This window comes from Microchirus variegatus (assembly GCF_963457635.1).
Source record: "Microchirus variegatus genome assembly, chromosome: 5".
Taxonomy (NCBI): Eukaryota; Metazoa; Chordata; class Actinopteri; order Pleuronectiformes; family Soleidae; genus Microchirus; species Microchirus variegatus.
Genome location: NC_139806.1, coordinates 8,660,569 through 8,678,052, shown reverse-complemented (window position 1 = coordinate 8,678,052; position 17,484 = coordinate 8,660,569). Strand labels below are relative to the sequence as shown.

The following is a 17,484-nucleotide window of genomic DNA, read 5'->3' as shown; positions in this document are numbered from 1 at the left end:
GTTTGAAAGCAGACCGGTGATTTTACCTATTTTGGAGCAAACTACAAAAAAAAAATATTCCTGTAGTCGTCTGTCTCGCTCATATCTCACCAAACAATGTACTTGGGCTTTCAATCCTTTTTCCCTATGTTATAGACACGTCATCACAGTCACTGTACTCTGAAGTGACAACTTCATACGGTATCATAAAGACCTTGAAATTTGAGAAAATGCTTCTTTTTTTCACCTCACTCCTCCACATTTACTTTTACTACACAGTATGAATGCAGACGGCACGAGACCAGAAATGACTAGTTCTAGACCACAAACTGGCCCCCACTGGTGCTCCTTAATAATCTGGGGCTAACTGATGGAGACAAGCCAAAGTGAGGGAAGGAGACTAGATCCCTCTGCGGGCTACCGGAACTATAGTGTGGCTCTTTGTGACTGTGTGTGTGTGTTTGCGTTTCCCCTCAGTGGAGGAAATGCTACCCTCTCGGGACTATTACCCAGTAGCACCATTAGCCCTGAAAGATGGAAAATTAGCTGCTTTGTTTGCCCAACTTCCCACTGGGGTGGAAGTAAGGTCTGACAGGCTGAAGGACCGATCGAGCATGCAGAGGAAGTTAGAATGTGAGCATGTACTGCAGTTTGTGACGGAAGACATTTTCATAATTGATTAATCTGTCGATTATTTTCACGATTAATCGATTAATCGCTTGGTCCATAAAATGTAAGAAAATGCTAAAGAATTTTGATCGGTGTCTGTCAAACCTGGAAATGGTGATGTTCTCGAACGTCTTGTTTTGTCCGCACAAACCGAGATGATTTAGTTTTAATGTTTTATTTGTTACGTGGAGCAAAGAAACGAAGAAAATATTCACATTTAAGAAGAGAAAATAATCAGGAATCTTGTTTTAATCATGAAAAAAACTTTAAACCAATTAACCGATTCAGCTCTATGTTAAGCAATATCATACATGTCATTGACTTAACAAGTTAGCATCAGGGCGATTATAGGTTTTACTGTATTTTTATGATCACATTACTGTCTATATCTTCATCTTCATGTGAATGTTTTAATCATTTGCAGTGTGTAAAAGGTCTTTTTGTGGAAAATACATATGACAATAAGAGATGAGATGAGAGCAATAAGCGGCATGGCACCCATCCACTGTAGTCTGGTCCACAGGATTGTGATCAACACACACACACACACACACAAAGAGGCACGCATGGATTAAGGCACGTCTTGTTAATTCCTTTGGGAAACCATCCACAAACTGGCTCTGTAATGCAAAGCGGAAGTTCTGGTTCTCGCCACCGAGGAACTTCAAAGACCCCAGATGGGACGCTCAGTTGCTCAGGGAGATTTTCTATTTAGATGCTATTGCAGTCGTGGCACCATGGCAGCACTATCAACCATCTAAAAAAGCCGCCATTTGGATTTCTGTTATTTCTTTTTTTCCTTCGTTTTCCCTGCTTTAACTCCTCTCACTTGCTCACTTTTTTTGAAGCCTTGAGCTCGAGTGAGGAAAAATATACAGTCCGTGCATGCTTGACATAGCTCACCACATCAAACGGCATAAATACCGACGATAACTTCAACAGCCAATTTGTTCGTCTTACACTTTGATATGCATCTTCGTGTCATGTGATGTTTTAGTCGACGCTTTCAAGTGTCCCAGTGATTCATGTCCTGTCCGCTCTGCCTTAGCTCTGCCGCTGTTCCCCTCTTCGCCAAAAAAGTGAATCAGTGAATCACCTCATGCAAAGTACAACTACAACATAATCGCATATCAAAGGGAGCACATATCCCATATTGACCGACTCTGACTCATATAGCATACCGTGAGTCTGTGTATGTGTGTGTGTATGGGTCTGGTTCCACAGACTCATTATGTCCAAACGGACAACTCATAAACATAATTGACTGATAAGGAAAAGGAGAAAATGAGTTAGGCACACACACACACACACACATATCTTCTGAACAGCTTCTCATGGAGGAGTGTGATAGGTTATCAGAGACCATGCCATACACAAACAAAGAGGCAGACGAGTCTCTGGATAGACAGGAAAACGTGCTCAGACGCTCACACGCAAAAACATTAATAGCATACCTGGACATCCGGGTAATTATGTGCATTATACGCATAAACATACAGCAGCAGTGCGGCATGAGCAAATTACTCTCAATAACAGAGAGGCAATGAATGAAAGCAAACAGTTGGTTCATTCCAGGAGAAGTCATAAAAGCTGAATTCAACAAAAAGTTTAAAACTTTCCGTTACATTTAGATTCCGCTCCGTGTTGTCGTGATTGACAGACTGTCACTGTTTTGATATGTATATATATATATATATATATGCCCTTGCTTTTCCATGAGTTACAATTATATGTATGTAGTATGTATTACTAACTTAACTTGTGCCGACTTCGGTCATTCTCTCTGACCATGCGAAACGTTTGAGCGATTGTAAAAAAACAAAACAATAATAAAAAATAAAAAAAACACTCAATTTACAATGAAATATACTGCCCCCATGTGGTTAACGTGGCATTAGCACTTTGTGACTGAGGCTTAATCTTCTCTGATCTGAATATTTCTCATGTTAACTTGTGCAAAAGGTTATTTTACCACAATTTGTCATTCAAAACAAGTGTACACGTATAACAGGGCAAGAGAAAATACACCTACCATCACAAACAACTGCTACAGGTAGGCAGGTTTTTTTAAGCATTATGTTATCCCGTATCAATCCGTTTTAGATTTATATTTGTACTTGGTGACAATTAAATTGATCGTAAAATTAGACTAATAATAAAAATTACAAAGAGAATCTGATAGTGTTTACTGAAGTCGAGGACAAGTATTACAGAGGCCTGTTGGCTATGCATGTGTCTCTGTCACAGAAAGCCTGCAGAAATAATTAACTGTTAATGTTTTAATTTCTTTGGTTTAGAAAGCTAGTTTTTTATGACTGTTAGGCAAACTAATGCACTAAATAAACCCAAGCACACACTTTTCTGCTTGGTGACGCATTATAAATGAACCGTTGTGTTTGACTTTGTCTATTATTAAAGTCGTGCAGTGAGCAGCGGCAGGTTGGTTAAACCTGTCCATCAGGGTTGCCACTTATTCCATGGAAACACTTTTTCCATGAAATCAGGTAATATTTTGCAGAAGTACACAGACCCCGTTTTGTGTTCCTGGTCCCCGTGTCTTAATCCTCAAAGTCCTACCTGAAGCTTTACGACACAGGAACTGTAGAGTCAAAAATTTAAACGGCAAGAGAATATAATCGGTTTTGTGTTATATTCATTTTAAAAACACCCAACTATAGCTAAATTAAAAATATGGCCTTGTTATTGACTTACTTGTCAACTTTCCAGTCTTGTTTGCCAACATCCCTTCAAGCAACAGTCACAAAACTAGAAATGAAGCAAATCATTGTCATAATAGCTTAAATTATTAAGCAACTGTACAACAAAAAAACTGTTGGGAAATAAAAAGCTGCTTGGCTTAATGTCTGAACCTGCAGAAGACTGAATGTAAAAGTCAAACAAAGATGGCCGGAATCCCCACCAATATTTGCTGCATGAAAAATGGTGGTTTCACTTACAAGTGCTGATATGAATTTGAAAAAAAAGATATACTACAAAGTCAGTGGAAAAATTGACGTGAAACAAACTAAATCGTTTGAATAAACTCAATGTCTGAGGCCTCCACTTTTATTCTGTTGCATTGTCCTTTTATAAAAACCTGAATTGTAGCATAATAGCTTAGTAACCATCAGCTACTGCATCAAATGTGTGGATCAGAATAACTTCTGTGCAGGTGTCTATCCCTGGTTATGTTATCACCTTTAGTTTAACATGATCCATTTTCTGCTATCAATATAGTCGCTAGCCTAAAGCCTGACAGTCAGTGCGTTTACATGCATGTTCAAAGTCCGATTTTAGTTGGACTAAGACAATAATTCAATTTTCTTAATGTCATGTAAAAATTAAAAAAAATTTAACTATAGTCATAGTCAGACTAACATACCTGGATAATGCGATTCATAGTCCGATTACTCCTGCTTGTATATGCTTAGTCAGACTGGAGTTGGACTTGCCGTTCTGTGCATGCACCAAAGTTTCTTGCTCGATTTAAAAAGGCACGGAATTTGCGAAAAACATTGTCCTGTGTGAACGCACCATTAGACTCTTTAAATTTTTATTCATAAATTATTAGTGAAGGTTAATACTTTTAGCTTCAAAAGGTATGATGGAGATGTAATATTTCGCCTCACTTGCTTCAATCTTTTGCACGCAATCGCACCAATCTCTAAGAACTCAAAGTTCTTGTATGCCCTCAGGACAGGAGCATGCTTAGGAAGAAAGAACACCTAAATTAGACTTCCTATTTAGGATCATTTCAACCATCTATGTCAAGCCAGATGACATGTCTCTGACACACACACACACACACACACACACACACACACACACACACACACACACACACACACACACACACACACACACACACACACACACACACACACACACACACACACACACACACACACACACACACACACACACACACACACACACACACACACACACACACACACACACACACACACACACACACACACACACACACACACACACACACACACACACACACACACACACACACACACACACACACACACACACACACACACACACACACACACACACACACACACACACACACACACACACACACGCCTGTTTTCAGTTTGAAGCAAATGAGTGGATTATAAAATGTTTGGTGATATAATTGACTTTGACAGAAAACAAACGGCTCATTTAAGCTGAAGTTTGCAGAGAGAATAAAAACACCTGACAGAGAGGACGTGAATGAAGTCAAAGGGATCATCATCATTTTTAAATGCAACTCAAACATTAAAACCATCTAAAATCGACACAGGAACATGAATACCTTTTCTAAAACCGTATCCATTATCCGACACAACAAAAGCTATTGTTTCCCACAATGCACAAGTCTTTTCTGTGTGGAGAGACTATCCCCGTGAAAGACCTGGCTGGTAGTATCGAATACTCGGTTAACACTGCACGTCAAACCCAGGGTCATCGGATCCTGTGGATAAATCACTAAATCGCGCCACAATAGCCGTGGATTCAGCTCATTCACACAGGCCACATGAAAAGGGAAGGAGAGAAAAAGGGAAGTCTGACTTCCATGGCTCAGGCTGGCCGTACAAAAGGCTCTCGCACAGCGCTGCCTCAGGACAAAATCATACGACACTGGCGCACAGGAAATCACCAAATTGCCCATTGTCTGTGGCAACATCAAAATCCCTCTACCTCTGCACTGGAGAAGGAGCAGATGAGAGGAGGAGAGTAAAGGAGAGGATGGAAGGTTATGATCTGGTGGTTTAGGAAGTAAAAAAACAGAATCACACAATTGCAATACTCAATTTCAAAGAGGATCAATATTTTTTTATTTTTGATCACGATTCCTTGACGGAAAGGATGAAACATGTTTTTATTCTTAAGGGAACGCAAGACTAAGGTTCACAGTGGTCAGTGTTGAAGCAGAGAGAAATACCGATGCATCTCATTTCACATTGAAAATCTTAGTTTCGTTTCATATCGACCGATATGACACGAAACTAAGATTTTCCAAGAGAACGACTAGGTAGTTCCACTTTAACAAAAGATTATCATATCAAAAGGTGGAGTTTCTTTCTTTTTAAGTTTGTTTTCATTTAATCCGTCATTTGTCTCCTTTATTTATTTGGGTTAGAATGTCAATTTAATACAGTTGAATTGTTGATTTGAAGCGAACACAATTTCCAGCACTATTATCGTGTATCTAGGGAAACTTAGAGAGCCATAAAGGGCAGCATCATGGAGATGTTCAGATGTACAGTATCTGCATGTATTTGAACAGGTGAGTGCAGCTAAAGAGTGATGTGCAGGCAGACAGTCGGAGGCAGAGTCTGTCAGGTAGAGCCCGAGGCAACGCTGGCTCTCATCTATTCAGCTACTCAACCCATTAAGACAGACAGCTCTCCTCTGGCCTTTTCATTCATCCCTCATCTCATTTCAAGCACGCACACGCACACACACACACACACACACACACACACACACACACACACACACACACACACACACACACACACACACACACACACACACACACACACACACACACACACACACACACACACACACACACACACACACACACACACACACACACACACACACACACACACACACACACACACACACACACACACACACACACACACACACACACACACACACACACACACAGCTGTTCATGTTAAACAAAAATTCACATACATGAATATACTATTAAAGAAAATGATAATGCCACAAGTTGCTTTTTACAATCTACAAAACAACCTGTTTGTTATCTTACGTTTATGATGCATCATAGTGTGCAAACAGCACACAAATAATGCTCGATTGTGCACACGTCTCATGAACTGTTACAGGGAGTGTTTCTCTGTGACCTATGAGGCTAACTACAAAAGTTCACACACAACAGAGTTCTAGAGTTTAATTTTAACTGAAATTAATCAATAAATCAAATACATTTGAAAAAAAAAAAAAAAGACTAGCTCTGTTTCCCCACAATGTCAACACACTCCTCTATCTATATCAAGATTAACAATCGTTTGAAAACATATCCTGATTCCAGATCCATGACAGGATAAACCACCCAAAATCTATTATTTTCTTCCTTGGGTCATAACCTACACCTCCAGAAAACGCCCTTAAAAATAATGCTCCTTACCAGGAAAGAACCTTCTTGATAAATAGAACAAATGGTTTAAACTTGCAGAGATTAGTGTAGGAACAGGTAGCAGTCATGAAGTCTTTTTTCAGATTTTTCCCACTCTGGGAGCCATTTTCAAAAAATACCGTTTCAGGTCCCCTAAAAAACCCTGACGTGTCCGTGTGAACGCCTCTCCAACATATGCATATACACTTAAACATGGGACAGTTGAACTAGTCACTGAAGTCTAACAGCTCCAAGTCATGTTAATATTCCCCTTTAAATAAATAATATTTCCAACAACCTACAATAAATCAGACTCAGATCCCAAAAGTAAATGTGGTTTCTTTACATTAGCCTCAGCTCAGAACCCTATGTCCAACTGTAAATGTCTGATGAAAGCAGTCAGGGATAACTTCCGGTGTTATGAAACGGTCAGTCGGTTTCTTCTTCTGTGTTTCAGTGGGTGTGTGTGTTTGCAAAGGTTAAAACAGCAGCACGACAACGTGTGTGTTAAGTGTTAATCTTCCAGTAACTAGACAGTGTTTCACTGTTTGCTTGTGTGAGGAGCATGATGTTTACACATTTGCTTGTGAAAACCAATCGACAACAATAACAAAAAGCCGACTCTTCCCCTTTGGCAAACTGACCACATAGTACTGGGATTGGGACACGGATTGGCTTCTGTCAGTTACACAGTGAGTGCGACTGTTTCACGAGGATAAACCAAAAGGGGAGTTAGGAAGAGACTCCAGAGGAGACTGTGTAAACAGCTGTGTCTCATGAGTGTATCTAGTGTTTGGGTCTGACCTGTGCAATGAACAATAATGCTTCATTCACAGACACCAACTGAATACTAAAGGCCATCCTGATCTGCAACATCCTTATTCTTCAGAGGGACGAATATCACGTCATTTATTGTCTTCACTCTGACCAGCAGCTTATTTATTGGGTGACTCATGCAGATCCCATATCTTTTAGATGAGTGTGAACAAACAACGTGCAAAGCTGATATTTTCTTCTGTTTGAAGTTGTTTTGTACTCCACTTAAAGCTGGATTAGACGACATTTTCTATTAAAATTGTCATTGCAACTTGATTTAAAGTCACCATATGTAAGAATGTGGCCAAAAACCGTTACTACACTCTATATTCAAAATACAGAGGTTTTTTAGGTTTTGTTTTCTCCGCCATTGTAGCTCAGACTTAACTGGCAACCCGTGGTTGCTCAGCAGCTGAGAATCTACTGACTGCAGTGATTGGTTGAAGGCGGTAGGTGGCGCCACATGCCGAAACATAAACATGATTTGCAGTCTGCAAAATATTTTTTTAATGCGAATATTTTGGCTGTACTGTTGTTGTTGGTGAGTTCAGTTTGTTATATGAACATTATTCCTGAGTCCCTGTGACATATTAGGAGGATTTTATGGCCAGTTGCTTTAGATTTATTACATAATGCACCATTAAGGCACAAAGAAAGTCTCCAAATGAAAATCATTCAGCCGTTATCTACCATTTTTTGGTGGTGTTGTTTTTTTTTCAAACATGCAAGTGCTAGACACCGAGGAAAAGTACCTGACCAAACAGGAACCACAACAAAAGTTGGCCGTTGGCCCTCGACGCCACACGTTTCTCTTTTTGCAAGATGTGCCGTCGCTGCAACACACCGAGATGAAAACAGATGTTGATAGAGGTTCAGTTGCAGAGGCCAACATGTTTTTTTTCTGGAGAGCAAGATGTCCTTGAGACGTCCACTGCACAGTTTAAGACCAATTTCAGCCCATGCACACAGACACACACTGTCTCCAAGCCCTCTCCACAGGTGCTCTTTGTGCCTGAACATAAACACACACACACACACACATAACCAGAAAACTGTGAACAACATAGTAATTCCTTCAAACGATTCAGATACAGCAAACCCAAGTCTGTCATAATGATGCATTTAGATTTTGTTTATTTTACCAACGTTCCTGTGCATGGAAATGAGACAGAGAGCTGGAACGCTTCCATCCCTCAGCCTCAGGTAACACTTGTCCCAGATATTTAAATACAACTACAAACAACCTACAACTGTGTGAGTGTGCATTGTCTGTCACCTGTGGTTGATCTTTACTTGTACTCTTTGGTGAATGCATTAAGCGCCATGCAAACAAAACCTAACATTATCTTACAACCAGGCTTCACAGAGGCCCACTGTTATGTAACGTGAACACTAAAATCCTTTCAGTCAACTTTAAAGTGACAGCTGTCGTTTTGCATTTCAAAATGTGACAAATCTATTTCAGTTATATTGAGCTAGAATGCCAAATACACTATTCAGTCATATATAGGACCAGTTGATTAAACAGAGAAAAATAAAGGCTTGTAAGGCGACAACCTAAACCTTTTCAGAAAATCCAGTTTGAGGCTTTATATGGACATGCTGCCAAGTGTTCTTGTCCGTCACCACACCTAAAAAATCAACAGCTCGTGTTGTCATCACGACACCGCGGATACCAACGCAGAGCCATCATCGCTCGCTTCACTTGATTCATCTCAGCATATCCTCGATCGACTGTGTGCTCGCCGAGTGGTACGACCCGTGCGTCGTCGTAATCGTGTCATCGCCCCGCAGTTAAACGCAATTCTCTCCTGTGCCTCGAAAGATTTGCAGCGTGTCTTTTTTGGCAGAAAAGCAATATATATATATATATATATATATACACACACATATATATATATATATATATATACACACATAAACATACACACCCACATATGTGTATATATATATATATATATATATATGCAAACACGCATATACATACATATATTTATATACACACATACATATAAAGTAAAAAAGAGCAACACTTAATTAAGTATTAATTAATTCTTATATCATTCGAGACGGAGCAAGTTTTTATACTACTTTACTCAGTTTTGTCAACCGCTGTTGTATTTTTTAAATGTGCTTTATACAATAACTTGATTGGAAGTATTATGAGAAGAGAAGGGGGTCAGGTCAGGGTTTAGCTGTTAAACAGCTTAAGGGTATTTAAAAAAAGAAGAAAAAAAGGCTGTTCAGCGTCCTTATGCTATGTAAGAGCAAAGACCTGTAATGTCTGCCAGAGGGGAGCAGTTCAAAGAGGTGAGGTGCAGGACGAGTGGGGTTTCTAATCATCTCGGAGGCCCCGCTCTGACATCTCGAAAGGTAAAATGTCCTCAACCACAGGCAGCTCTGAGACGATGATATTTTTGAGATTGTTAGGCTGACAATGTTTCTGCAAAGTGTCCTGGTCTCTGTTGAAGATATGGACCTAATTCTCCCACACAGTTTCCAAAATTTCACAGTTTTAAAAATGGCGTTTGAATTCTATTTCCGGTTAAGAGTGTGTGTGTGTGTGTGTGTGTTTGGGATTTGGTTAAGACAAGCAGGTAGAATATCACAGAGATTCAGGGGACAACGAAGCAGCAAACCCCCCCACCCACCCCCAAACACACACACACACACACACGTTCCACACACCCACGTTAGTCCTTTTCACCATTATCTACTGTTGTCATCTCCCCCTTTCAAGAGATGGGGATCCTGTGGCAAGACCGCAAGGCCCCCCTTCTCTTCCCAATACGCACACACACACACAGCCAGTGTTCTCCCCTGGGGGGCTTACCAAGATGAAAGGAGGAGTGGTGAAGGGGAATGAAGAAGCAGATAAAACAGGTGAGGTGATTTTTTTCTCTCTCTCTCTGCTCTGTCCTTTTCCCACATCGGTTGATGGAGAGCAGATGTTAAGTTTTTAACTGTGTAATAATAAACAACATATTCCTTAAATACATCACCAATTTTGATGCAGTCATTTGAGCAAATATTACATAATATATACTCTATAATCTACTGTAGGTTCCAGGTTTGAAGCCATTAAATCACTGATCTGGCAACAATGTGAAACACAGTGAAAGACTACCTAACTATTACCAGTGGCATTCTAAAAGGGGTGTTTGCACTCAAACACTGCCATCATGTGGACAGTTGGATATACTGCAAGAGGACAGGGTAGGTTTAGTGAACACTAGGCAGAGGTCACGAGACCTCAAAGGTTTGAAGCATTTAAAATTTAGAGAGCAAAACTTGACGACGACAATGAATACTGGTCAATATTCATGAACTTAATGATGATTAAAATAATATAGTGATAACTATTCTGGCCAGTTATATATATTCTTGTAGAACAAAGCATTTGATGAATAGTCAATTTCATGTTCACTTAAAACCCCATTCCAGTTTGAGAGCTGCAAAAAACTTTTAAATTACTTTGTTATTGGTATTAAAATGTTTTTTTGTATATTTAATTTTGACATATATTTATCGAATTGTTTAAAAGGTCTTATATGCTCAAAATTTTAGGATGAAAAAAGTACTGTTGGAAAAGCTACATATGTAATCTTTTTTATTACCACTGGGAGACGCTGGAGTCACCATCTTAAAATGCTGTGAACACAGCATGTAATATTATCTATGTGGTAATGTTTGAAGTATAAACATTGTTGGTTCACCTTATTTGGGAGAAGAGCCATCATTAAAAGAGTCTTGACTTCTACTCTGTCATCTGATTTCATGTTGAAACATGTTCATTCGTCATTAGACTCTACAGTGGATGGAATAACTTTGAATCCCACACTCAGAGCCAATATTCTGCACTTCAAACTGGCTTAACATTCGCTTTGAATCCACAACCAAAACTGTTTTTTTTCTGTGGTTGATGCCGCTTGTTTTTGATTGATGTGCAGGTTTTCTTTTGTTCCCTGTAAACTTCTCACCTTGCTGCCGTCTTTTAAAAATAAATTAAAGTCTGGACAGTATTTGAAGATCCATCATTCCTCAACCTCCAAATCATCAACCATCATCATCATCATCATCATCATCATCATCATCATATGCCTCCACACAGCCTTCATTAACCACATGAACTTGAGTACGTCAATTGCTAAGTGAATGTTCAACAGTTCTGCGATAAACAGACAGATAATTATTCCATTCCATTGAAATGCTCTTAAAATGGCTCAAACTAATTATTACATTTTAAATCAGATCCAGTGAAATAATCAGATTTTCACTTTGGCCACGACATATAAAGACTGCGTGTTGGTGGAAAACAGCCTCCCTTAATTACCTCCACACTGACTGTGGCCTGCCGATCATTAAGTCCAGGGTCCAGCTGCACAGGAGTTGTTGCGTTAAATTCTTGGGCTTCACTAACAACTCGGTGGATTGGGTCGACAGTGTCGAAGCCAAACATGCGATCCACAAGAAGCTTCCCAACTTAGTATATTTACTATTAACACAGTGGAGCGACTGGAGGTTTTAACAACTTAAGATCTGGAGAGTTTCCACAGTTTCTGCTGGAAACACACTCCCTTGGTGCTGCAGCGGTCATGTTCGGAAGCTCAGCACAACTTAATCAGCATCTGAGAGCACTTAGAGCAAAGCGCTTACTTGACAGGGCTCTTATAACCTTGGCCGAGCAAACGCTGCTTTTGTTCAACGCTTGGACACAGATCTGAGGAGCAACAAGCTGTGAGAGAGATCATATTGTTGTAATTCTTGCTAATTAATGTTACAGTTAAACGAGCTCTGATGGTTGGCAGGAGCAGGTCCAATAACACTGTTTAACAAGAGTATGAAGGCACACACACACACATTTAACCAAGCATGCTGACACCATTTGGTGATTTGCTAGTTTTGAAATAGAAGTAGATGCATTTTGTTGGGTTTCATGAGGCAACAATGACAGTAAAGCCCTCGAGATGGCAATGCTGTCATTGCCAACGCTCATCTAACTCATTGCTTCTGTGATAGTGTCAAACAGGCCTGGATTAAAAACCCAAAGATGTCCCTTTGCACAGCTCGTCATTGGAGGATGCCACCTGGAAACACCTGGAAACTGAGAGGCTAAATACAGACTGTGATCTCATCCTGAATAAGGTTGCCAACTGTTCCACAAATTAAGGATTTGTTCCTTACTGAAAAGATATGGAACGCACTTTGTTCCTTATTTTTGATCATCAAGTCAGTGCAAAACCATGACATACAATCACGCAATCTTCTTTGGTAAAAATTTTTTATTTTTTCTGAGGGGAAATAAAATCCTCCACCTTCTGTCCATCAGTATCCAACATAAAACGGGCAGTTTTAACTGGTTGTCCAATTCACTGTGAGTGTAAAGCTGTAAAGCTAAAATGGCGACAGGAGGACACTGCTCACGTGAAAATAAAGATTGCAAAATTACAATAACATTTTGAGTAAAACAACAAAGCTGCATCTTTTACTCATCTGTGAAAATGAACGTATAGCCTATGTAAAGTGCAGTATATCAGGTACATGGAAGGACGGGTGCAATGTGTGTTAAGTGCAATATGTAAACAGTATAGCCAAATAGAATTATGGAGAGTTTTCTTATCAGGAAGTTGGCAAACCTAATCCTGAAAGACAATATGAACACATGCAGATGCCCTTTTGTCGTACAGGATTTACATTGTGTTACCTCTGCACAGGCTGCTCAGTTTCTCACAGTGTACACACACTCACTTATCCCAAAGGTTGACGATTGTCTTACACACATACAAAAAAAATCCTGAATCCAATGATCTGTCGCAAGATTGACCCTAACCTACATCACCATAAAAGTGAATCAATCTATTCACAATATGCATTGTGCAAAACCCTTTGAGGAATAGCACATAAATAATATCATGGTTTTCCTACTTTGAGCTGTCAAAATGGTTCACCTGACCAGCAGCAAACTATATTAGCCTTTAGCAAACAGGGGTGGAGGAAAAAATCGATTCACATAAGAATCACAATTCTAATCATCCAGGATTCTGAATTGATTCATAAACTTCAAAAATCGATTTAAAAAATAAAAAAATAAAAAAATTATATTTTGAAAAACGACACAAAACACCAGTTTGTGTTATTTGTGTACAGTTTATTTTTGTAACTTCTGGGAGAAAAGGCAGCTAGTCTAAGATTTTATATATCCAAGTTATTTTTTATACAGTAAGTAAGTTTTTATTTGTTTTTAATGAATAAATGTTAACTTTTATCTTAAGTTTGCTTTTGTGTGATCACATTATCTTATACAAACTCTATTGTTTTTATGCCATAATTTGCCTTAACACACTATGCATTGTATACATTTTTGAATCGAGAATCGTATGAATCGAATCGGTTGAATCAAGAATCGATTTTTGAATCGAATCGTGAGCCAAAGGTTGACAATTGTCTTACACACACACATAAAACACACACATCCTGAATCCAGATCTGTCACTCGATGGACCATAACCTACATCAACAGAAAAGTTAATCAAATTCTATTCACAATATGCATTGTGCAAAACCCTTTGAGGAATAACATTAATAATATCATGGTTTTCCTACTTTGAGCTGTCAAAAAGGTTCACCTGACCAGCAGCAAACTATATTAGCCTTTAGCAAACAATGAGAGGCTCAATGACATACACAATTCAAATTATACCTTAAACAATGAAGTTGGAGGGTTTATATTATTCCTCCGTCATGTGTTAAATCGCCATGTAAATTCATAAAAATACAACAAACCAGAACAACAACATGTTGTCAACATTTAAACACGCTTCACGACATTTCAAGAGAGTAAATAGCAAAAAACGTGTCAATGAATGACTTACCTGTCTAAGTGAAGGTGAAGTTTGTAAAGGTGTGTGTCCCAGAATCTGCTCCATGTTGATGTTGACGCTCAACTCACGTTAGCAGCAGCTGCTCTCGCGTGACTCTCCTTCTTCTCTCGTCCTCTCCGACAGACGAGCGTTCCTCTGAATCCACTTAGTTCTGACAACATGATGTTCTTTAAACTTCAATTTGGCGTCGGCCTAAAATCCCACCGTCACCACGCGTCCTCAGTTGTCATTGTTTGACGCATTCAGCAAAGCAGACATTGTATTTGTGTTGTTTGTTTAATCATTTGTATTTTTAACACGGCGGCACGGCGGCCATTTTGACAGACCACGGTGGTGAAATCGCGGCAGGTGCAAATAATCAAATCAACGACGGTGACGGCCCAGTTCCATTTAGTTTTCTCAGTGTCATGTCATGTGAACTTATATGAACTGAACAAAGCCAATGTTAATGTAACCAGTAACATTTGAGCTTTTCTTGCTTCACCAAAATGTCAAAGTGGCTGCTGTTCTGCAACTGGATTCAACTTAAAACACAAACAAACAATGAGTGACGGAAATGGAGAGGCCTGTCCTAAGTTGGGGTTGGGGTACCCCCTAGCGGTCGGAGGGGGCGGCATTATTCGTAAATGAATGAATACATTTTACCATCATCAAGCTCAACTTTCAACTTTTGTCAATTTTTTTAAAAAAACGTTATATTTCAACATTTATAAAAAAAAATTCAAAAACATTTATATTTCAACTTTTGTAAAAAAAATCAAAAATGTAAAATTTCAACTTTTGTCAATATTTCCCCAAAAATGTAATGTTAACTTTTGTCTTTAGAACAATAAATAATAATTTTAAAAAAAATAAAACATTATATTAAATTTTATTTTCGAAAATGTAATGTTTCAACTTTTGTAAAAAATAAATGAATAAATAAAAATAAAAATTTAATGTTTCATCTGAATCAGGTGTTTTTTGGAGCAGGGCAACATCTAAAACATGGTTGGGAAACACCATTTAAAAAAAATAAATTAAATAATGATTATAAGCCACGTTCACAAGAACACAGCACTAACTATTATTGTATTTATGAATAAATACAATACTCACACAGTCCTGTACTCACACATATCTCATCCAATAATTTTGTTTTCCTCAATAGATTTCCATACATCTGAGGGGGCAAAGCATCCTTATGCCCCCAGGTGTCTCCGGGACCACATGGAGCACAGGCCCAGTCCAGTGGACAACATGTGGATCAGTGATGAAAAATGAAAAGCCAGATCCCTTGGCTCTGCTCATCAGTAATAGCGGACTCTTTTGGCTTCTATATTTTACAACATCTTTAACTTTATAATTGACACAAATGGATCAGTATTATGACTTATAAGTGAGTCCAGGAAAGGTATGGGGGCCAATACACCTCACCACATCTATGGCAAAATACATTGTGATGGTTTATTGATCATTTTATGCAACTGTCGCCCCCTGCTGTGGTTTCCTCCCTCGCCATTAAAACTTTATGAGCATCTGACAACACTTGTCTTAATGATTCACTCAATGTAACACACACATACTGTACATGTGGTTATTTCACCCTATGGAAACCACAGCTTCATTTCAGCCAGAACGACGACATACCTCACAATCTACATGGATGATTCAGCATGATGAGCTGGTAATCGTGTATTCGTGTAATCGTGTTAATGCTCAGGTCAGTGGGTCAAAAATGTGCAAAACAGGAAGCGGTTTCCTCCCGCAGTCCAGAAACATGCAAGTTCAGGGATTAGGCAAATCGGACACTCTGAATTGACCGTAGATATGAGTTTGAAAGTAAATGGTTGTAATGGACTGGTGGATGAGACAAGTCTACTGAAACATATCATACTGTTAAGTACCTCGTACTGCAACAGTCATATAATTCCCCACAACAGAAGAATACACCATCAGCTCAGACTCGCAAGGACTTAAAATAAAACAAAACATTGAATTCCTTCCTTAGAGAATTGAAAAGTCAACGGGGGGGTGGGTGAGTGAGATTTACAATCATTTAATTAATGTCAAATGTACTTTACAAACGGGAAAGACAGGTACCATTTCCAGGAATATACAAGACACAAATCAAGTCTGACACGAGCCTCTTGTGCAATTTGTCATCTTTGGGGAGCGCGAATGCAACAGCACACACACGGCCACAGTTTCCTCTTCAGTGTTTTGTTTTAAGCAGAATGTGTAACTAGGGGAACAGAGTTGAATCAAAAGAAAAATCAAGAGGTTCATTTGGTGGAGGTGAGCTCGGCTGTCATGGCATTATTGTCCACTCGTTCTTATCTTGCCCCAGAATTATTTGTCTTGTTTTAACAAGAAAAAGCAAAGTAAATAAATATTTCAGCTCTTTCAGTGGATGCAGATGATCGACTTAAGAAGCAACCAAAAAACAAAAAGTCCAAAGAGGGAGAGCGAAAAAACACCGTCACAGAGGATGAGACGAGCATGAACACAATGTGTCGTTCTTGTACGAAGGCCAACTTTCTCACCTTTATTTCTTTATTCATTTTCTTTCCTTCAAGTGAACACAGCGACATTATTTTCTTCAGCCTGGTTGTGTCAACAGAACCACTTGTGGTATTTGAGAAGTTTTATTTTTTTTCCACCTTTTTTTTTTGTTTTGTTTGTTTTTAAATCAGCATTTCTTACAATACAGACATCACAGAATACATAGTTTTACAAACACAAAGCACACCACCACCTTGGCTGCTGCTTGCTGCTGCTGCTGCCATAGAGGGAAAGAGGAAATGATGAGGTTGCCAGTTCAGCCTTTAGCCATCCTTAGTTTCCACCGACTTCCCCACGTCTGTCATAAATTAGAAAAGAACCTGCGCCCGTTAAGAAGTTGCCATTTTGGGACCTCTTCGCAGCACAGCAGCATGAAAACGATGGAAAAACGTTCTTTTTTGAGATGTGTACAGGTTAAAAAAATGTGTTTAGACTATGATC

At 39.1% G+C, this 17,484-nt stretch overlaps 1 protein-coding gene across 1 annotated transcript in view; it reads right to left on the bottom strand.

Moving 5' to 3' along the window:
- Positions 1–8,349: 8,349 nt before the first annotated feature.
- The window catches only part of rnf220a (ring finger protein 220a), a gene marked incomplete at both ends in the record, with an annotated part of 150,624 nt that continues 141,489 nt past the window's right edge, over positions 8,350–17,484 (bottom strand). Inside the window, one exon of the mRNA XM_083888936.1 lies at positions 8,350–8,451. Within this exon, the coding sequence (XP_083745062.1) occupies positions 8,350–8,451 (102 nt within the window). The remainder of the gene's footprint in view (positions 8,452–17,484) is intronic.